Source organism: Lingula anatina, chromosome 7 (genome assembly GCF_051362555.1).
Source record: "Lingula anatina isolate TDL-2025a chromosome 7, LinAna3.0, whole genome shotgun sequence".
In the NCBI taxonomy this organism is placed as follows: domain Eukaryota; kingdom Metazoa; phylum Brachiopoda; class Lingulata; order Lingulida; family Lingulidae; genus Lingula; species Lingula anatina.
This window is the reverse complement of record NC_141773.1, coordinates 1,539,009-1,562,933: the sequence shown is the minus strand read 5'-3', so window position 1 is coordinate 1,562,933 and position 23,925 is coordinate 1,539,009. Positions and strand designations below refer to the sequence as shown.

The following is a 23,925-nucleotide window of genomic DNA, read 5'->3' as shown; positions in this document are numbered from 1 at the left end:
AAAAACCCTGATACAGCGTTATGATCCACATTACCATGGGCTCCAAATGTGTTTTCTCTTGCAGGAAAGCGCCCCTGACGGTCGTCGAGGCAGGCGTGGTCTGTGATGGCACAACACTGCTGTCGTGAAGAGTAGAACGATCTCCGTGCTGTCGGTGAATTAACAGCTCTCTGTCAACAGATCTGAGCAGGTGGATCAAATTGCACAAATCACTATTATCTCACTTGGAGGCAAGAACAATATGTCGGTAAGTTGATGTGTTTAACTTAGGTTGAGTGGTGGATATATAATTACATCACATGCTAAACACATGGTCTAATACATATGTAGTACTGGGTAGTTATACTTCCACTTCAAGTGGTATCGGTTTCAGTTTTACTTATATTATTGAAATAGAAGTATGACATAAGCTGTAGACGACGGTGAGTAGAGTGAGACCCTATACGGAAGTAAGAGGGCAGAAGACAAAAAAGTATCGTGCAATATTATAAACGAGTTACAGTACGCCTGGCTAACGTTGTGTGGTCTGCTAGACTTGATAAACCTACAGGAAACAGTGGATGAAATAATCAGTGATATATGTGAGTGTGACCACAGGCAGTAGGCGGCACAAGGAACTCCCCTCCCCCAGCAGCCCAACCCCATATGTTTTTTAACTCTATAAATCTTGTGTTTGGGTGGTGGTGGTGGAGGGGGGGGGGGGGGGGGGGGGGGAGAGAGAGGTAGCGGATAGACATACTGGTATATTTCAACGCTTGTAAAAGCCTGGGTATGTCATGACATATCAACCACAAAAACCTCAGTGGTTTTATTTGTGCATCATGCCAAGTATATAATATTTTTCAACAATTCTAGTATATATATTACTGTACGAGGTTGTCAGGGGTTATGAAATTATTGACATATCAACTGCTGTGATTGATTTCTGTTGCCATATTGTAATTATTGATGCTACAAGTAAATTATTGACAAATACTAGTAAGGATTTTGATTGGGGGGGGCGGGAGGGAGCACAAAGATGAAATAAAAAGTGACAGAGCAAAATGAGGCAAATATTAAAAGTTAATATTTTAACCATGGTTTGATGGTATGTAAGGTATAAGGATTAATTGAAAGAAAAGCTTGGTTTTGTCTCATTTTGCTCTTGGAGATTGAGGTTACCTCTGGAGCTGAGTGTCCCCCCCCCTCCACCAACATTTCCTAATTACTATTATACTTGTACATGTGCAGTGTGTGCAGTAATTATTATGTATAATGCACATCCTGTGTATTATTATAGACCTATATACAGAGGAACATGCATTTTATTGATGAAAGGGAACTAAATAAAGACCTAACAAATTGTGACATCTCATGTATCTAGAAAACATTTTGGATACAGTGTTAACAAGAACATGTAGATTATAATTTAAGATGTTGGGCGCAAAAAGGAAAATATTATATTTCGTTTTGTGAAAGAGTCGGCACAGGTATTAATTTGGATCTAAAAAACACTGCATTCATCTTTTTTTTTGTGTGTGTGAAATACTAAAAATACTCATAAATTTACCAGCAGAATGTATTTAAACTGTTGCTCAGACTGAAGTATGAATAATTTAATTGTAGGTCTATGAGTAAGCATTTCTAGCCCAAATTGGGTTAATATAATTTGATATGAGCTGGAATGCCCTTATGTTAACTTACTGTGCATGGAAAGGCAGTGATTTATTCTGCAGTCACAGCTAGGAATCTCATCATAAAAATCTACTTTACCATTAAAACAGGGTTGCCAGCAGTATAATACTAGTACGAAAATGTATATTAAAACTTAGTAGATCTATAATTGTTAAATGTATCATTGGTAAACGGATAACTTGCACCAGAAAAGACAGCTAATCAAGACTTAAAGATGGGAAACAGTCAGTGCAAAAAAAAAAAATATATATATATATATATATATATATATATATATATATCATACTGCCTCATCTAACCACCAATAAAAGTAAAAAAAATCCACTGTTCCTTTGAAAAAACAGTTTTTATTATAGAGAAACTCTACAGATTTACACCATTTTCACTGGTCCATCTTCAATTTGACTGGTATTCATTCTGGGGACAGTGTTAATGACACTGACTGATAGGAAGAAAAGATGGTAATAATAATTATAATGAGTTTGTAGCCCCCTGTTTAATACTGCTGTTTGCATGATCTTTTCTACATTGACGTGGGTTGCTTATTAATTACTTCAGCTATAAATCAGCGTGCTGCAATTATTTAGCAAAGCAGTTAGAGGAATTTGCATTTTAGACAGAATAACATGATCTGTAATGGTGTTTAAATATCATGATGATGTCTGGCGGGACATTGCTCTAGCAAAAGTAGTGTATGATTCTTGTCTGGCTACAATATACTATGTACTAATTATTTTTTATTTGTTGCTTTGTAAAGCCTAAAGAATTGTTTGTGAAGTTTAAAATGATATAATTTTAGCTTTGCCCATTCTCATTTAAAAAAGATTCCATGTCATAATGAAATAAATGAATAAATACAGTAAGTAAATGAATAAATATATATAGGAATTCTTAAGAAGACTGTTGTGCAGCAAGAAAAATCAAATAGGTAACAAAACTAAGAAAAAAAATACAATAAATAATAACCAGAAAAAAGTTTCTTTATTTTATTTTTTTTTTTAAATAAATGGCCACATTACTAGTAAGTTACCCTCAATGTCTGATATTCTGAAAGTCAGGATATAAAAAAATTCAGCAGTGTCGATTTCTAGTAATCAAATTCTGCAGTTCAGCAGAGCACAACCCTCCAGTAAATGATGTATCATTTATAGTGTCCCTAACAGTATTGGATTTACAGGGCATTCTGGTTTGCCTTTATTGATTGACATAATAGACACCTTTTTACACCTACCTGGCAACCCCAATATGCAAAGCTACAAAAACAAATACAACTTTGTTTGTCTTAGCAGTCTCGCCTGGAGGTTTGGAGATTGATATTTTAGGATACCAATTATAAAAGATACACTTGGTCTTCTATGAGGGGCATATTAGTTAGCAGTGTACATTATTGGTGACATTAGCTCTGTTCTCAGGGCAAATACACCTTTGAATTGTGGCTTGTGAAATTTTGTCAGTTTGTTTAGTTTCTGGGCACCGTCTCTGCTTAGCGCCATCAGGTTCCGAGACCAAGACTGCTCCTTGTACCATTAGTCTGATATATTTTTCGGCACAGTGCAGTAGGAATTTCAGGCCACATTCATAACCAAAGTTGAACCATGGACTAACTGATCCACGGATCAAATATGGCAGATTCACTTGAAATATTATCATGTAATCCCTGCAGGGAATCCATTTTTTTTTCTATTTGGGGATTTAGCAGCAAGCTTTTAAGTTAGTCGGCCATATTTGATCTGCGGACCAGTTAATTCGTGGATCAACTTGTCCTGAGTGCACCCTAAGTTGACCTTCACACACTCAAATTGATAAATGAACCTCGTGTACTTGTTAATTAAATTGTCAAATAATATCTAGCTTTGATAAATTTTTCTATATCCCGAAATGGGTTAATTGGTGGGTGTGACAACATTATGCTGTAATGTAAATACCAACATGAACATCTGTCTGAATATGTGTGTTGCACAGTAGAGGTGGATTATATAAGAGGTACAGGTGGATTAATTGGATGTACAGGTGGAGATATAGGGGGAAAACTTTGAAGATACGCTAGGTCCAGAGAACCTGTCTTACAAGAAATTACCAGTTCTCCCAATTCTGTGTTGGTTTGAACTAAGTTTTTATGTATTTTAGTCTATGTATACATGTAATTTATTATTATGTATTGTATTTACACATTGGTGTTGCTAGTCCAAAGGATCTGCTATGTGAAAAATCTTTTCAGGTGGTCATGCCTTGTTGGACTGGCAGTTTCCCCAGGTGAAAAAGTATTATTTTTAGAACAATAACAAGCTATTTCACCTGTTGTGGGCAGACAAAGATATGTAACTTTGTGTGGATATTTTCAAATTTTTGTTTCAGATACTAGTACATTAAATTTTTGAAAGATTATAAATATTATATAAAGATTATTGAAATATTAATTATAAGTGTGGTTTTAAAAAGTTAAATATACAAGAAAGGTCTATATTTTGCTCTTGGGTCTAGCTGGGTTGTTTTAATTGGTTTGTTTTGTTGAATTAATGTGAAATAATTTCAGTGTTCTAAAGAGGCTTGATTTTATTGCCAAAATATCATAATGAAATTCACCCAGTAGTTACAAATCTTGGATAACATGGATATCATACTAGCACCCACATTTTACTTCCAAAACAAAAGCTGTTTATATTTTATCTATGAATGTGAGAGCATCAGTGCCATAAATCATACCCTATCAAGATTTGTCCTCTGTAATTTCAGAATTTGGTGTACACTATATTGGTTCAAGCTTTAAGGCACTATTATTGAATGATAGATGGGTATCTTCTTTTTTTTTCTCAAGCTCCCTTCAAGTAATGTTTTCATGAAAACTGAACAACAGATTTACTGTGTAGAATGTGAAATGACAACGTAATGAAGACTTGATTTATCAGCCTTGGTGTGATAATAAAGGATAATAAGGTACAGGAAGGTTGTACCCTGCCCCCCCCCCCCCCCACCTCCTCCCCGTTCCTCTCTGTCCTCCTACTGGACTTACTGTACAGTAATATGATTTTTGTCCAAAGTAGACCATTTTATAGTCTGAGCCTACACTTAAAATAATATTCAAAATTTAAATCAATTTTTAAAGCTTTTTTGTGACGTATATATATAAATTTTTTTTCTAAAGAACTTTATTGGATTTTAGACCTTAAGTTATAATAACCATCATTATTATTATCCATATTATCGTTGTCATTATTATTATTATTATTGTTATAATTATTGTAATGTTCTTCTCATCCCTCTTTTGATTAACATCCAGTCATTAAAGATGTCATGCACATTGTTCTTTTGCAAGGATCACTGTTGCCACTAGGAATACTTGGGTAAACATTTGTTGTCAAGACAACAAGTGTCCTTGCAATTGACAACAGCAGTGATTAGAACATGCAGTGTTACTGTTAATAACCAAGTATAGTAAGATCATGTATAATTAACACACCCTTTCTTGAAAATTTAATAATATTGTCACATAGGAAATTATATAACATCAAAGAGGCAACATCCTCTCACTTTCAATTGTTGTTTAAGATTGAAGATGTAAATTAATAGTGACCTTGAGTTCAATGTACTGGACACGAGCGCAACCAACATGACTGTGCAAATCAAACTCCCATTGATTTAATGTCATAACTGCAGTTACTGATATTGTTAAGACCACGCAAGAGCTACTGGTTGTGATAAAAGGGGGTCTACAAATCCAGCAATTTTCACGGTGTAGTTTAGTCTGTTTCTGTAAAGAAAAGTACATTTCTCACGCAGGTTTACAAGGATTATGAACTACACTGCTAAGACAACTAAGAAAAAAGGAGTTTCATAACTGGAAAAATCTGAACTGTTTAATTTCTAAGGGTCAGCTTCAATAGTTGACCCTCAGAAAATAATATGTTTATGGAGGAACAATAAATAAGCAGTGTAGCGTAATATTTCTCTACAATTCCTCTCAGCCATGGTGCTGTTTGTGTGTAATCAACATAGTAACTATTTGTAAGCTTGCTCTTCTGTACACAAAGGTTCTATTTACACACTTACAATTCACATGAAAAGCATGCTGGAGTTTCACATAGGTGTCTAATTGTTGAAAAGAACCAGGGCTATGTTACTAGCAGGAGACAGTGTTTTTATCAGACCTGGTTTCCACTTTTTTTAAGAACAACAACAGGTATTAATAGTGATAAGGTGGGTATAAGGCTGTGGAATTTGGGTGTGGTAGACTACTACATATATAAAGTCATTTTAATGTCCTGTTTTAGGGTGTCAACATGCAAAGCTTGTAGTTTTAAAGAATGGTATTTCTTTAATTCAGAGCTAGGACCCAGAATGTTTTGCCATTGTTGGATTATTTTGGTATGTTAGCTACAGGGTGTGGTTGTCAAGTGGAAAACTCCATGAGGTACATCTCTCCTTTTTGTCGCTGTTGTGACCTCTGTCGTTGGATAGAAAAGAAAATAGGTCAGCAAGGTTATTTTTGCTTGACATTCACGCTCAGTTTACAAAACAGACATGTTTGTCAGGAGTCCCCGACAGGTAAGATGTGAATTTTCTCACGGCAGAATATAAGATTTAAAAAGTGGCAGAAATGGAAGAAAGCATAACATCTTGGATATACACACTAATTACATGTTGTATATATAGTGTACACACCTTGGAGATAAAAGGATAACTAAAGCCCATAGAAACATAGAAGTACAATTTAGTTGGTTGAAAAAGGGTACTCCTTGCAAATTCTGAATTATAATGAGGATCAAATTTATCCTTGTGTTGGTGCACGTCAATACTACACCGTGTTGAATAGTCATTACAGAGTAGCAGGACTTGTGCACTTGATTAGAAACCAATTGTAGATATGGGCAGAGAGTATGATGTAAGAGATGGTGGATGATGCAACTCTTGTTCATATCATGTGCATTATCAATTAACATGGAGTTGATTAAAATGAGGTGCACATGCTAGGTTGAAGTTTGTGGGAGGAAGGGTGGAAGAATGTCCATTTGATATGGTAAAAAACTGTTAAAGTGCACTTAAAGATAAGCAACAGTCAGTTTAAAACATCAGCCATAGCTTCACTATTTGTGAAAAAAGACCTCATTTAAGTGGACTGAACTGCTGCTGATTTATCCAGGGTCAAAAACTACATTCCCCAACCGCTTTTAAGATCCTGTTACGAAACCAGTCCCTGATATATTGTGTCCCATCTCATCCTCTGATTAACATATAAATGTCCCTGCTTAAGCAATGGGTGACATCTATTGTACACGGCGGGTGACTTCAATTGTAGCCAGTAGTACATGGGTTGGACAAGTTTTGACAGGGACAATAAATCTTCTAGAAGGTGTTGTGGCTTCCAAATAGTGGCTGGAGGAATTGAAAAGATCACATGCTTTCTTCAAGACAAATGTACTAGCATGTATTTGTATTTTTTTTCTTTTTTTGCTTTATTCCTTTTTAATTATTTATTTATTTATTTAAAATTAAATGTCCACTTAATTTTATTTATTTATTTATTTATTTATTTATTTATTTATTTATTTATTTATTTATTTATTTACAAAGTATGGAGGAATAATATTGTCAATTAGAGAGAATATCATTCAAGAATGAAGTATTGACAGCGAGGTATTTGATTGTTTTCCTATAAAGGTTGCTGGCAGTGATAGAGCACCTCTTGGGATCAACTCTCATGCATAACACTGAGATATTTAAAAGGCAAAAGAGGTTTCAGGTTAATGGTGCACTAAATCCCAGTAGAACTCTGTATCAATCAATAAACAGGCCTTTGCAAAGGATGGGGGGTCTTTTTCTGAAGATATAAACATTTTTACCTCTTTACGTGACCCAGGTTAGGAAATGTCGTAGAATCTAGTTAAAATTTTGACTCAGAGCAGATCTCAGAGCAGTGCTTGCATCCCCCACCCCCAGGCCCCTAACTACCAGCCTGCATCATAAGATGTAACCTGCAGACAGGTCAAAATGAATCCTCTGGTGGGAGCTCTGCTGGGGGCATGTTGATTACATTATGTGATTTCAGCATTTGTATATATTTCATACTGAAATTAATCCAGTAGAAAATTTTTAGTAAAACAGTTTTGATTAATTTTTTTCAGAACAATATTTTTATTTGATTTAAGTAATATTTTTATTTGATTGAAATGTTATTAATAAGAGAGATCCTAATTTTGGCTTTTAGGACTATATTAAGTCAAAATTATCAGTGATACTCAGTAATTCCATATTTTGATTTGAAACTGTCAACTTAAAGAAATTTAAATGTGTCTCCTCTGGAGTAAGTCCTGATATATATATATATATATATATATATATATATATATATATATATATATATGTTAGTGTAATAAAAGCTTCAAACAGTGTTCAAGTACAGCCTACTGAGTCCTAGACTGGTGTCATCTTATGCAATTACTTTATGTCTCTTTTACTATTTTTTTCGAGGAAACTTATAATCATTCATTCATTTGATAAAACAGAAAACAAAAACAACAACCACTTCTAGGGGATTAGAATAACTGTATTCCTGGAAACCATAATCCAGCGTTAAGCCATATAAAAGTAGACTAGCCATAAACAGATCATCAAGAAAATGAAAAGAAATAAGTAGTGTGGGTGTATTTTAAATAGCAAGCATTTTAGGTAAAAAAGTAAACTGTTTCTATAGAGGACAAATGTGTGTTTTTGCAGTAAAGTGTCAAGTTATAACTGTTTATGAAAGGGCCCATATTAAAAAACTATTTTACAAAAAAAAAAAGATTGTAGTTGCTGTAAGCATTGCGTATATGTGATCTACTTGTATGAAGGATATAATTCCTTCACTCCAGAATTTATCAGAATACATCCGGCTTTTAGCAGGCACGATAAAGTAATTGCCATCAACCAGGGATCAGTGTTTGTCTTCAGCCGCGTTCCAAGTCTTGTTTGGTGGACCTAACTCAAACTTATCTCAGCATGTGATTCTATTACTTCAGGTGTGCCATAGAATTCTAGTTGAATGTCACTTGACTTGTCTCAACCTGAAAACAGTGTTGGTAGGTGGGCCAAAAGAAAGATTAGATCTGCTTCCTATGGTGAACTAATCTCAGATGGCCCACTGAGTCAGGTGAATGGAGAGTCCCCTTTCCCCAAAAGTGGTTGAGCTAGAATATTGGCCTATACTTTAAGACCAAAATCTTAGCCTAATCACACCTGAAATAAATTGGTAGTTGGTCAATTGAAATAAACACTAAATACAATAAGACAGCCATGGCTTAGGTTTGAATCTAGAGATATTTTCTGACAGTCTTCCCAATTATCTTTGTTGATCCATGCTCCATTCTTGATCAGCTTTCAACAGAAAAAATTATATGCCCGTCAGACCGTCCTCCAGAAGAAGACCCAGAAGGAGGCCTCTGTCCGCCCTGTGGCTAATGTTTGAGATATGTGCCCCTGTATATGCTTTATGTGGGTTTACTGCCATGGATTTGCCTTGAACTGAACTAGACCAAAGTTTTGGTATTTAAGTGACGCTGTTCCTACCTGACTTTGGTGAGCTAACCTCAGTGAGACCACCCACTCAGACAGGCTGAACCAAGATAGCTCAACCTAAGTCCCCTAGAAACACGACTTCACCCAGACTTGTGCTTACCCGTCTTCTGAATTTCCAATACTTCATCATAATATATATCAGTTGGCGTTAATAAAACCAGACAATAGATTACTGAGATCAATAACAATCTTCTCTTATGGGCCTTTCCATAATACCTTAACTCCCACCAGATATTGTATTCACTAGAAGTGGTGAATTCCCAGACCACTCACGTGCAGTATAATAAGTGTGTCTAGCCCAATCTCGGTAATGCTACATCATAATTTAACATGTCTGATAGGAGCTAGTCAAGTGCAGCAAACCCCATGGGTCCAGTTTCCATGAAGAAAAAAAATCGAAAGTTGGTCATAATATTGATACTGAATTCCAATCTGTTTTTACCTTACAAAGATCTAAATCAACAGCACTCCTTGTTAGATGATTTGAGAGGTCCTGCTTTGTACAAATTAAAAAATTATAGCTAGTGTAAGTATTAAAGTTGACCACTGCAGATTTTACTGAATGAAAGCGGACAGAGTTTCCAGGCTAAAGATTAGGAGCAATTATTTATAACTATTATATTATTTATTTATTTACAAAACATTTTAATTTTAATTTACTTAAAAGTACTAGGTAGTTATTAGGTAGTAAAAAGTCAAGTATAAATAATTGGAATTCACTGTACTTAACAAGTTTATATCTTTGTCTTATCTCCAAAAGCCATTTCTGTCTGTCCGTATGCCTGTCTGTCTTCCTAGGAAATATGTACTAGTACTTCATCCCCAGTTGATGTAATAGATTCTTTGCCAAAGATTGCATAATCACTGTTTTCAATTAGTCTGCCATTTCTGTGCAGTTCTAGTAATGAAGAAATTACTTCACATATCATTAGGTAGAATATGCATGTAACAGATGTTAGCTTGCAGGAAAAATGTCAACAGCAAAATGGGCGATAACGATGCAAATTGAATGACCTAAGTACTAGTAAACTTATACAACTACAGCGAGGAGACTTGGCAGAATTTCATACTTTCAGTGCAATACCTGTGAAAAAATCTGTAAGCCATTGAGGGAAAAAAGTCAAAACACCTGCTTTCAGTTGAGCCATCAGTTTTATCTGCTCTGTAGAGTGAATCTGCTGAGGTCCTGTAGTGAGACCATGGTGTGCACCCTGGTTTTATAGACTTAGGAAAACTCACCTGAGCTATCATTGTATATATATATATATATCTGCTAGCTTTTGTATTATTATGAATAGAATGGAAATATAAGGCAGTATTCACAACCCATTTATCTTCTGACTAAGACCCCATTCCCATAGATTTTAGATCGATCTATCCCTGTGGGGAGTCTCACTAGATTACTGTCAGCTTAGCCAGCTTAAGCGTCTGTCCCGCCTACTAAAAGCTGTAAGGGGGTAATTAACTATGGTGCACGCTCGGCTGACTGCAATTTAACGTGAACCCCCAGGGAGTTAGGTCGATCTAAATCTAATACCCCGTTCACACTACAGTTGCCAAAATGTGCATTTCTATAATTCGAATTTTTCGTAAGGAATCCGATTCGGTATTGCGTTCACACTCGCTGAGCGAATCCGAATCCCACGTTGAAAATTTCAGGTTTAACTTCCTGTTTTGAACACTCGCGCATGCGCCGCACAGGAAATCTTAAAATATCAACAAAAAATTGTGGCGACAAATGCAACTCAAAAGACATTCCAGCATTCTTGAGAAGTATGAGGTGGCAAAATAAGTTTGTTTCCTAATGTTGTAGTGAGTGGTGACCTCCAAATACGTTTGGTGCAATCGCTAAAGTAATAAACCAGCGTTCATAGATACCTGCACTTATCTGCACACATGCGCAGTAAGTTCTGTTCAGGTGTCGATTCCGGTAAGTTATCCGGATCGCGCTTAGAAATCCACCTCGCTTGCAGGATTTTGAAAATGAGCATTTTCAAAATCCTCTTGCGTTCACACTACTGCATTTATTCGAATTGTGACCTAATTCGCAACTTATCCGGATAACTGAGCGTAGTGTGAACGGGGTACAAAACACTAGATCAATCTAAATCTCTGGGAATGCACCCTAACAGATCTACTTGAAAGATTGCTGCATTGCCCCCTATAGACACTGAACAGATTGCTGCATTACCCCCTACAGACACTGAACAGATTCCCTGCAGGGATTATGCAGCAAGCTTTCAGAAGGGTCAGCCATATTTGATCTGTGGATCAGTTAGTCCATGGGTCAACTTTGGTTGTGAATGGGGCCTTATGCACTGGCATGTACTGGTGAAAATGTATAGATTTGGTCCTAAGTATAAGCTAAGGCAGATAAAAAAAATTATATATATATATATATATATATATATATATATATATATATATATATATATATATATATATATATATCAGCAGCACTCCTTGTCAAGGGATATGGTTTCAGCTTTGAGTTTGGAAATTTGGTTTGTTTCAGTGCTTGAATATTTATTTGTTTCATAATACCCACAGGGAATCCAATCAGTGTCTATTAGGGGATTAGATGGTAAGCTTATAGGTGGGTCACCATATTTAATCCGTGGACTAGTTAATCAGCTATTCTGAGTGTGGCTTATGTGTAGTAAAGAGGCATGCTGAGGGATGTCATAGGGTGCTTTCCCAGAGATTTTGATCGATCTAAAGATAAGTTTTAGATCGACATAACTCCCTGGGGGTTCACGCTAAATTGCAGTCAGCCGAGCGGGCACCATAGTTAATTACCCCCTTACAGCTTTTAGTAGGCAGGACAGACGCTTAAGCCCGCCAAGCTGACAGTAATCTAGTGAGACTCCCCATAGGAATAGATCGATCTAAAAATCTATGGAAATGGGGTGATAGATTTGAGTTGATCAAGCTGAGACTTCCCAGTGCTGATGCTGATGGGTTGCAGTATGTGTAATAAATAATACTGCCACCATAAAATTATGTCATCAAGTTCATATGCCCATGGCTGTAAACTTGAAAAGAGCGATCAATATATTTGAGTACGTAATGAGTTTTTTGAAAAAAAAAGCTTCATGATTTTGATTTTGTTACAATTACACTACTTTACAGGTGAGACAAAATTTGTATCCAAAAGATTTTTTTTTTTTTTTTTGGTGGGGGTTTACTTGCAAGTAGAATGTTCTGGAGAGAGAAAGAAAGGCAGAATACAGTGTGTGTGTGTGTGTGTGTGTTTGACTGAGAGGGCATGAGAGAGAGAGAGAGAGAGAGAGGAGTAGTAGTGGCAGCTGAAATATCGTCCCTCATATCAAATATCATATAATATATTGATCTCATTATGAAAACTGAATGCTGTCTAGTTCACAACATCCCGTCAGACAGCTGAGATTCAAACTAATCACTCTGGCATTTTTAAGTTCTCTTGTGACAGATATAATCACGCAATAAATCTAGCAGAAAATGAAACTGCTGATACAGATATGTCTAGCCAAGCCCTCATTATAGGCAGAGGTTATATCATTAATGAAAGGATTCAGCTGCATGACTCAAAGTAAAGGTAAAACAGGAAGCATTTCTCTTATAATTTGATTTGTCTCTCCATATTGAAAATTTCCCCTTCAAATCAGATGTTATTTATTATATTTACCCACACAAACTCCTTTGATTAATTTTCAAGTAAAGAACTTGAGTAACACTACATGTATCAATGCTGAATCTGTCTCCAACATGATTCATTGTATTCCTGTATGCTCTGTGAATGATGTGAAAAAAAGTAATATACAGTACGCAATTTTTGCTATTGAGAAAAAAAAGATGAACAAAAAGATATACAGCTATGGCTGTCCTTTGGGAGAGCTTGCCATGTATCCTTTAAATGTTCACAAACGGTGATCTTCGATTGTGTCAGTTTTACAGTTGATTATATAATGTACTAGAAATCAGTTATCTTGCCTCGAGCAAACCGGCACCGACTAGATGAATGCCATGCTCTGTGTACAAAATTGGATGTTGCGAGAGATAAGTGCTACAGTAGCGAGTATAAATGTTAAGGGAGATGCAGTAGTACGTGTAGTAGAAGTAGTGAAAGGCATCCAGGTAAAGAATTTCTATGTAAGGCAAGCATGCAAGATGAGCCCCTCTGGCATTTCTGAAGAAAACGATACAAGTCTTTTGAAGATGTTACGAGTACAACCTCTAACCAGGCGCCCTGGGTTTCATGTTTTTACTGGAAACGGCAGAGGCATATTGATATGGTAGAGGGAGAAGCTTCCAGTGTCCATTGTAAATGCGGATGCCAGATAAGCAAATGCCTACTTATGGTAATTACTCGATCTTTTCATTGGGGAAAAATTGTTCATTTTACAAATTTTACATACTTTATTTTGAAGTCATAATTTCTTAAAATTAGAACACTCCTTTTGAGTGGTAGCAATATAGTTAAAAAGCAGGCTACTCTAGTTCTATTCTGTGTAGTAGAAGCACCAGAAATGCCATATAGAAATATAAATTTTGTGATTCTAAAATTACATGTCTGAAAGTTTGATTTTTTGCCCACTGAAAAGATGGAGAAATTACTATACTGGTCTGCTATGGTGGGGATGGATTTTCCAATTGCATTAAATATCAAGTTAGAAAGATCATGTTTCTGAAAATACAGTGTTTCGGGTATGTGGGCGTGAAATAACCAGAGTGTTGGCAAACGGCTCTTGCTGAGCAGCTGGTCCACATGAAATTATGGTTAGAGTCCAGTTCACATCAGATTCAATTAAAAACCTGTCCTCAGCATCATATTGTATGGTTTGATGCAGCAGGATTTGTTGTTTTAGATATTTTTAGATATGTGTGGTCTTGATTTGAGCTGTAGAGCAGTATCTATTTTATCAAGTGCACTTGGAACTAACTGACCTCTCCTTTGCCACCTAGAACAACAGGTCCCCAATGTGACATCCTGTGTCATCAGAAACTTGATCATGTTACCTTGTGTCTGCCAGATCTGCTCCATGTACAGTATATATCAGACATGAGCTTTTTCCTCGGAAACACGGAATTCCGCTTTTTTAATTCAGTTCTGATGGTTCCTAAGATTCGTCAAGATCTGCAATAAAACGCTAAATGATAAACGTTCAGAGGGTTTTCTTAAAACCTAGCCTCATGTCTGTTATTAATGTTAATCCATGCTGCTGGTGCTGGTGACTTATGATCCCTCTTTGTGGATTTAAGTTAAACTTAATGTGAATACCTCTAATTGATTTGGAAGAAGGCTTACTTAGACAGCGAAAGGATAACAGCAGCATGAATTCTCTTTAACGTAGGTGTGATTAGATTAAAAATCTTGCATGTGATATTACCAGTGGGTGTAGCATGTTATTTTGCATTTGGTTAAATGATGCAGATGAGATGTGTTCAGTGTAATTGCAGATTTGTTAACTTTAATGTAGATATTTTTGAAGGTACTACAGTATTTCAAGTGTAAGCTGCATATTATGGAAACTTAGATCAGGTATATCTTTGTTTAAGTTGTTCTGTTTAGATATCTTAGGACATGAAAAGTTTGGTCATGGTGATTATAGTTCTGTTCTGTATAAATTATTATTATTATTATTATTATTATTATTATTATTATAATCAAGCCCATAGCCAGCAGCTCCAGGGGGGTGGAGTTCAAACAATCTGCCTTTCTTGATACGAAATATGACCTACTCAATAGGTACACAAAGATTTCATCGAATTTTCATGGTTTTTAAAAGCTCTGGTTTTTCAGAAAAAGACTGCCCCCCCCCCCCCCCCTCTTTTAAAATTGCTGGCTATGGGCCTGATTAATATTATTATTATTATTTTTACTATTATTAATTTTGTTATTATATGTATTTTCAGGGTATTACCAGTATGTTCAGCCTCAGTGGACGTCTGTACCGAGTTGACCAGGTTCCGGGACAGTTTCGGGAACTCTTCATCCTCAGTGGCTACCGTCACCCAAAGAGCTCCGCCAAACAGTGCATCCTCAGCGCCTTTGACGTAACCAACGAAACGCTCAACATATGGACCCACTTCCTGCCCGCGGTATATTTTGCCTGGTGGTTCGTGGAGTTGGCACAAGAACATGACTTTGTTAATGATCCGTACACGTGGCCTTTGCTCGTGTTCACGTTTTCTAGTATGGGTTATCTCTTGGCTAGCGCCATTGCACACACTTTTAACACAATGTCAAATAAAGCACGCCATATATTCTTTTTCCTGGATTATGCAGCCTTGAGTAATTACAGCCTCGGAGCCGCCATTGCGTTTCGGGCGTATTGTTTTCCCGAGGTGCTGCGTAACATGACATTTTACTCAGATTGGTACGTCAGGGCAGCCATTTTTAACTCTGTTGGCTGCACTGTGTTATCATGCCAGTCACGATTCATGGCTCCTGGAAAATTGCGTAAAGTGTGTCGTTTGGGGGCATTTGTGATTCCTTTCTCTTTTGACGTTGTGCCTCTGGTGTACAGGATGCTGTTTGCTGGTGACGAAATGCTCGTAGATAGGGCGTACATGTACCACACACGTCAGCTCTTCTTCGCCTTCCTCGCTGGTTTGCTGTATGCATCTCACATGCCAGAACGACTTCTCCCAGGAAAATTTGACTACGTCGGTCACAGCCATCAACTCTTCCATATTGCTGGGGTCCTCGGCAACTGCAGTCAGATGACCGCCATCTTGTATGACATGCTGGACAGAAAAGACATCTTGGTCAGGGAAGATCGCCTGTTGCCATGGTCATACACAGTGGTTACCATGGGAGTTGTTACCATGGTGAATCTGATAACAATATTTGTGTTTTCCACATACCTGACAAAGGATAGGCTAAAGTTGATGTCAGATGACAAACCATGTAATAAATGCCACTGATCCAGTCCAGCTAAGTTAAGAAAGTGAAAGGGTCAGTGACTTAGCACATTGTGAGAATAGGAAAAACTTTCAGTATTGCTGAATTTTCCAAACATCAGTGAAAGGATCTGCATAAGAGTGACTACCCCTGCTTGAAACTTATATATATATAATACAGACTGAACAGTAGAGGTTTGCTCTTCTGTGAATAGCGCATGGGCTACCGTACACCCCTTCACCCTGTAGTGATTTTCATAGAATAAGCTAATACTGCATAGCTATATATTTATATGCCATGGACTATGTACATGTAACTTCTGTATGGCAGCTAGTGTGTTAGATGAGTGTTGTGGCAAAGTGTTCGGGAAAGGAGTGAAATTTTGGATATGTGCCTTTTTTTTCTACATGTAGCCATAAATATATCTTTGAGGATGATATAGTGAAAGAGGAGGCAGTTTTTTTTTTTCTTTTTCAGGTATGAGAGTGAAATGAATGTCTGTGATCATGTTATGCATGCACTTGTGCTAGATATGACGTTGCGTTGCATGTGACTTAATTGGGCATGCAGTTGTGTTAGGTGAGATGGCAAGTTCTCTGTGATTGCGTTACACCCATAATCATTTAAGGTGTGATATATTGTATGTAAGAAAGTATGTTAGATTTGTCTGAGATGTGCCACTGGGTGACATTGTTTGGTAAACCCAGTGGGTTGTTCCAGCTGTAGGTAGATAATCTTGTTTTCCTACATACCCCTGTGACCTGATGATCTAGAATGGATTAGTACTAGTATACAATTTTTGTACTGGAGTACAGGGTAGTGTGTTAGGGTTGTATGTTGAAATTGGCTGTGCCTTATGCTTCTTAGGAACGATAGCAACAATCATAGTGTGTAAAAAACATGCCAGTTGTAAACACTCATATGATTTTTTATATTGAAGTTTACCAAAACCATTCATATTACTTTTGAGAAATACCTTAATGGGTGCAAAACACTCAAAACCTCTTTTGCTCAGCAACAGTCTTCAGCAATTTGTCTTCTTGATCAAGGCAGTTGTGAGATAAAATTTATATACATTTATATTTGCACAACAGTTACCTTATATTGCGTAGTCATATTCCTGATCATTTTGAAGAGAGGTTTATTCTCAATATGTAAAAAAAAACAGTTATGTGGTTTTATAATCCTGTATTTTGCTAGGTGGTAGGATTGTAAAATCATGTTTTATTGGAGGTAATTTCTCCATTTAACCAAAAACAAAACCTTATATTGGCTGTAGGCCTTTTGCAGTTATATGCTGCCCTGCTGATGTCTTTTGTTTACTGAAGAACTTGCTGTCTAGTAGATAAAAAAAAAGTGCTGAAGAACAAGCTCTTCAGTAAGCAAAGGAAATCAACAGGGTTATATCTAGCTGCAAAAGGCCTATAGGTCCTCACCAATGGTAATGGGAGACAATTAAAAAGGGTTAAAACACTAAACTGTAATGATGTGCCTGAGGAGAAAGATGTGCTGCTTATCTGTGATTTTTATAAAGAAAGGAATCTTATTTTTACAGTGAAGAACATTGTACATATGCATAGATTTTGCTGTTACTGTTAGCAGTATATTATGACACACAGAGAAAGAGTAAATACTTAATGTAATAGCCATTGTTATATGCTGGGACTATTTCTCATCTAGTGGCTGTAATCTTTTTTTTTTAATTCATGATTTTTTTTTTTTTTTTTTTTTTTTTTTTGCCTGAATGATTATTTTGAAAATCTCTATGTATTGGCAACAGCGCAAGTTCGGATGTAAAACCAAAATGTAATATAATAATAATAATAATAATTTATTGAGCACTGAAATGTTTTTACATTTAGAGGCTCTCTAGCTACTATACATTATACATATGGAAAGATAGTAAGGATAGTAAGTAAATGAAAGAAAAAAAATTATACTTATATAATGTTACACAATATACATTCTCTTAATATCCAGGTGTGATGCATGAAATCATTTGTGCACTTCTAGTTAATTACGTTTTTTCATAATTTTACTTACAAAATTCCCTACTGCAATTGCACTCTGTTCAGTGGGTGGGTTTAGAATGATGTCAAGCTGTTTGACCTCGTCTGTTAGACCTTGCAAGTTTACCTCTGGTATGCATTCAAACAGCAATTTCCTTTCAATTTTGTGATGGGCGCATTTTAGGAAAAAATGTATTTCATCTTCTATCTCATTACAATGGGGGCATTTTCGGTCTGAAAGTTGTGTTTTTGGGTTTGTATGCCGCCCTTTTTCAATTTCCAGGTCATGGTCACTAATTCGCATTTTTGCCAAAAGTTTTTTGTGGGTGCGTGAAATATTCATTTTTAAGTATGGTTCGGGTTCATATTGATGTTTAATTTTCCTGTATGTCCTCAGCTTATTATTTTCCTCTCTGTGTAACTCTTCCCAAAAATCTGATTTTATTTTGAGGGTTATGTAACTTTCTAGATTTTGGTTATTGTGAATTTTATTGACAGTTAGGGTTGAATTTGAGTGATTTAATCCCCAAAAAGTAGCCAAGTTTGAAATTGCCCAAAACCAGTTTTTTTCCCTTTTTGCTTGTTCTCTATTGTATGCTTGCTTGACAATTCTTTGCTCTGGAAGGTTATTCAGCCTTTGACTGTATCTTGATACTAATTTGACAATGTCCAAGTATAATGGGAGGCGCCCAAGTTCTGCACGGCAGGCATTATTGCTAGCTGACCTTCTCACACCAAGTGCCCATTTACACATCTTTAAATGTATTTGTTCAAAGGGCATTTTGTTTATTTTATTTAATGATATTTTTTTCTCTGTGAAGATTTCTTGGGCCCAGATTTCACATCCATATAAGAGAATGGGTTTAATCATCTTGTCGAAAAGATTCATGATAAGCATGGGTGATGAAATTTCTTGCGATGCTAGTATTCCCTTTAGAGTAAACATGGCTTTCAGGGCTTTTTGCTTGAGATTTTCAATTGAATGTTTTAATGATCCTGTGTTAGTAAAGACTATCCCGAGGTATGAGTATTGTTTGACTATTTCTATTGGTCTGCTATTTATAAAGAAGGTGTGTGGTTCAATTCTACCAGACTTGTTGAACACTATTATTTTTGATTTGTTTTCATTAACTTTTAGTTTCCACTGCTTACAGTAATTTTCAAGGTTGTTAAGAAGAGTTTGAAGTCCTTCTTTCGACTGTGATAGCAAGACTAGGTCATCTGCATATAAAATGTGTTTTAACCCTTCAACTTCCTTTGCACTATTGTTTGTGTAGAGTTCACTTTTTAAGTCATCAATGAAGATGTTGAATAGGACTGGGCTAAGGTTATCACCTTGTCTTATACCTATTTTAGATATGAATGTTTGGGTGTAGCCACAATTAACTGACACGCCTAGTCTTGTGTTGCTGTACATATACTTTATCAACTCGTAAATTTTGCCTCTGACACCTACTTTCAGTAATTTCAGCATAAGACCCTTATGCCAGACTGTGTCAAAAGCTTTTCGCAGGTCGACGAAACAGGCAAATACACGATTGTTTTGATTCATATGTTTGTTTATAATTGACTTTAAGGTAAATATATGGTCAGTCGTGCGGTAACCAGGTCTAAACCCTGCTTGTTCCTCGCTTAATTTCTGATTGGACTCTAAAAATAGTGTGAGTCTGTTAGTCAATATGCAGTTAAAAAGCTTTCCAAGACAGCTGGTGATGCAAAGACCTCTGTAATTTGATGGGTCGGTTCGTTCTCCAGATTTATATAGCGGCAGTATTATACCCAGATTCCACACATCAGGAGTTTCAGATGTGTTCATTGCTAAATTGAATATTTTTGTTATTAGTCCCACTAAATATATTGAACCACTTTTCAACATTTCATTTCTGATAGAGTCCTCACCAGCCGCTTTTCCATTTTTCAATTTTTTTATAGCTGTTTTTACCTCTCTAATGCTTATGGGGTTATTAAGGACAGGGTCTCCTTCTTTTTTCTCATATTCACTTATTTCCTTATCTATTCGGTGATCATCAGTAGGGGGGGTTCCACAAAGTTGTTGGAAGTGTAGTTGCCAAGTCTCAGGACTAATTATGTTGTTATTTTCTTCTCTATCCTTTAGTTTTTTAAGTGTCTGCCAGAACTCTTTAGGATTGTTTTTTTCAGATACTAGTAGTCTGTCTAGGATGGCATTTTTGTACTCATTCTTTCTTTGCTTTACTAGTTGTTTATATTTCTTTGTAGCTAGGTGGTAGGTTTGCGAGATGTAGTTATTGTGTGGATTTTTTTGTAGTAGTTTACCAAGGTGTTTTATATTTCTTCTGACTTCAGAACACATGCTGTCAAACCATGGTTGTTTTTTTATGTACAGACACAGATGTGTCTGTACATATTGCCATCACCTGCGTCTGTCGTCGCCGATGCCGATGGCGATGCCGATGCCGATGCCGATGCCGTCGCCGGCGCCGTGCACTTTCCTTGTAAACACGATAAGTGGAAGGCAGTTTCACTTTTTGGCTTTATATTTACAGAGCTGATGAATATTCATAAGACGCAGGTCAAGTTCGAAAATCAGCATGATCGGGCCATTATTGTAGAAGTTATGCTGTTTTTTCACTTTTCAGCATATATGCAACCTTGTAAACACATTTCAAGGAAAACCGTTAGGCTTGTTGTCACGAAACTCACAGGAGTAATCAATCTTACTAAAACGCAGGTCAAGTTCGAAAATCAGCATGATCGGGCCACTATTTTAGTAGTTATGCGTTTTTTTCATTGTTCAGCATATATGCAACACTGTAAACACAATATAAGAAAAACAGAAAGCCCAATTGTCATTAAACTCACAGGAATGGTCAGTCTTACTAAAACGCAAGTTGAGTTCGAAAATCAGCATAATCGGGGCATTATTTTAGAAGTTATGCTGTTTTTTCACATTTCCTCAGATTTCCTCAGATTTAATTCTTAGGCATGTTAAAAGCCTTATTATTTAAGTAATAAGATACGTAAAAGTGTTTGTTTGACATTTCCTGCATCTTTACAACATTGTTAGTTGATTATGTAAAAATGATGGTAAACTTGTTATCATGTATTGTGTAATCAAGTGTCAAAAATGGAAATAAACTCATATCATTGCAGTTTGTCAGATTCAATCATTAAAATTTTGCATCAGAATTGACAGTAGCCTATTATGTGCATAGTTATTTCCTGTTTTTTGTCTGTACATTTGACAGCTTTGCTGCCTTGTTATTCTTTTTGTTTGTTTATTTGATCTCATGCTTATGTTATTGACTTTTTTACGCAAAGACAAGTTTGCAGCATTTTCAATTATATTTGTTAATTCATCACAGGCACTTTTTAATCCTTCTTTAGATGAGGGGAAGTATTTGTTTTGTGCTAGACTGATTTGTTTTAAGCTGTCCTCACTTTCAAGAGCTTTTAAAAATTTCTCAGTTGAATCTGTTTCCCAGATGTAACGATCTTTGAAATTTTGTAATGATTGGTTTGGAGATGATTCTTTCATACCGGTGGTGTGGATTGCAAGGTCTAGCAGACAGTGATCTGATAAATAGTCAATAGGTAATACTGTAAGATACATAATTTTGCTAATCAGTCCGTCGTTTGTGATTGCATAATCAACTGTACTGCACCCATGTATATTATAACAAGTTGGATATCCGAGAGTGTTGCCTTTAGTTCTACCATTGAGTATCCTTAAGTTACTACTTCTACATAATTCAAGTAAGGCCTTTCCTTGCGAGTTAACTATTGTATCAACGTTATTTCTCTTTTGTGAAAATCTGTTTGTAGGATAACTATCAGTCATTTGAATTCCAAACATGGTATCATCTTTGATGAAATCAGGTAGTGTCCCCGTTCTTGCATTGAAATCTCCAATTAAGCAAATTGACCCATATGATTGGTGAGTTGCAATATATAGCTTGCACTGCTTTTCTGTACAAGTATGTATTTATGTCTTTCCAAGATTTGTTATGATTTGTATGTAAGTTTGTTATATGTAGTGGTAGAAGCAATATAAAAATTAGACCGTAGACATTGTTATCTCAAAACACGGAAATAATATTGACGTTTGCACAGGGATGTCCTAAAGTATCATACCATCTACACGTACATACATTAATACATTAATACCTTATACATTAATACCTAACAGAGTTGGTTTTTCAGATAGTTGAGATATATTTCAAACATTTTTGTATGGCATATACACATGTATCTATCAGATCAATGGGATTTTTAATTTTGATAGCAGATTTATTTATGCCTTGTTCTCTGTTGTACATGTATTTTGCTTTCAACCATCGTGCCTGTAGGTTGGGATATATGTTAGCGTTTGTTTGTCTGTTTAGAAGGCTTAGAAACAGTTCAGTTATCACAATGCAATGTTAATTAATTTATAACAAGCGGTAGATCGCGTGTCGCTTTTTAAAGACAAAATCAGAATGGTGGCGGCAAATGCGTTACTTCAAAATCCACTTATACTTGAACATAAAGGTTGCATGTTGCGCTCAATATTAATTGATAATCAGTATAGCATCGAAGCACTTCGTCTCAAAGATCTGGAGGAGAAAAGGGAGAACATCTTGCAGTTTTGTTTACACTAGTTATTATCGAATTAATTACTTTTTCAACTATTAGTTACGTGGTATGCTCTAAGGACCAATGTATAAACAAATTTTCCTTTCGCAGTAATCCCTGTTATATAAAGTTATGGCCCGATATCTTTGTGCTAAAGTGAATAGTTGATTGAATAAAACGTTAATTTTAATACAATTCCTTGTATTGATTGTGTTATAATTGTGCGACCATAGGGAGCACCGGTGTAACGTGACAGAGAGTCAATCATAATAGTCCCTTCCTTTTCATTTGTACAGGTAAGCCTCGCCCTAGAGATTGACCCACTTAGGTCAGGCTAACCCTAACCATTTCAACTAAATGGAAGGCATACTTTGTGTCACGCGGACCCTCAGTTTCGTTACACCGCGGACCACGGCTTTACCTTCTAACTGTTGAACGGAGGAGTGACGCTAGAGCGATAGAGCGGCCTGCACCAGCGTTCTACAGACCCATTGATTTTAAAGCAAAGGAATTAATGTAATCATTTCCATTGAAACAGTTGAAATTTTAGTTGCTGTTCCCTTCATTCGGGTAGTCCGTTTGTGGCTTGGGTCGTATTTATGATTTTGACGACTTTTGTGACGTAAGCTCAGAGAGCTGGTCGTAAGATAACGCGTTTTCAGGTGTGATGTAGAGATTATAGTACGCTAGGAACGGTACTCCGTTCCCCATTACTTTGTGTTGGTAACATTCGTCTCATATGCTGACCCTAATACTCCGACTGACCCTAACCTGTACTCATATAGGAGCCTGGACTTCTTGATCCATTCTTAGAACTACCATTCCTGTCACAGAAAAATCACTTTCACTAAATGCGATTACTTGTCTTATTTTATGTGGAGTATGAAGAAACAAAACCTTTTTTGTTGTTTTTGGAATAGCTCTATGTAAATTATCAAAGTCCTTCTAACCTTTTTGGTCATATCTAAAAACTCGCTAATCAGGTAAAGTTTCCGGTGACAGACAGAACATTTCATGTCTTCATTAATTCAAACACGTCATGGCGCAAATGAAGTTGTAATTGGACTCCGGTTTCCGAGCAAAAATCTATATCACTAATTTTCCGCACAGGGGAACTGTGAATTTGCACAATCATTTGTTATTTTGAAATGCTAAACGAGTTTAATGCCCTTGGGGAAGAGAAGGAAAGAAATGCCTTTTCGTGATTTGATA

The 23,925-nt window shown here is 36.2% G+C and overlaps 1 protein-coding gene across 4 annotated transcripts; it reads left to right on the top strand.

Moving 5' to 3' along the window:
• The first annotated feature begins 61 nt into the window (after positions 1-61).
• Positions 62-22,908, top strand: LOC106154353 (membrane progestin receptor gamma). 4 transcript variants are annotated; one of them, XM_013528681.2, is made up of 2 exons: positions 62-247; positions 15,121-22,908. In XM_013528681.2, exons 1-2 carry the CDS (start codon positions 242-244, stop codon positions 16,132-16,134), a joined length of 1,020 nt encoding a protein of 339 aa, XP_013384135.2. In that variant the 5' UTR covers positions 62-241; the 3' UTR covers positions 16,135-22,908. The 4 variants fall into 4 exon arrangements, with proteins under 4 accessions (XP_013384135.2, XP_013384136.2, XP_086873088.1 ...); XM_013528682.2 differs by lacking the exon at positions 62-247 and adding an exon at positions 5,619-5,868; XM_087016962.1 differs by lacking the exon at positions 62-247 and adding an exon at positions 5,953-6,082.
• The last annotated feature ends 1,017 nt before the right edge of the window (positions 22,909-23,925 follow it).

Excerpts from the sequence above, each read along its gene's own strand:
- LOC106154353 (XM_013528680.2), top strand. The coding sequence starts at position 6,193 with ATGTTTGTCAGGAGTCCCCGACAG. Across the intron at positions 6,217-15,120 it reads TTGTCAGGAGTCCCCGACAG|GGTATTACCAGTATGTTCAG; the intron begins GTAAGATGTGAA and ends ATGTATTTTCAG.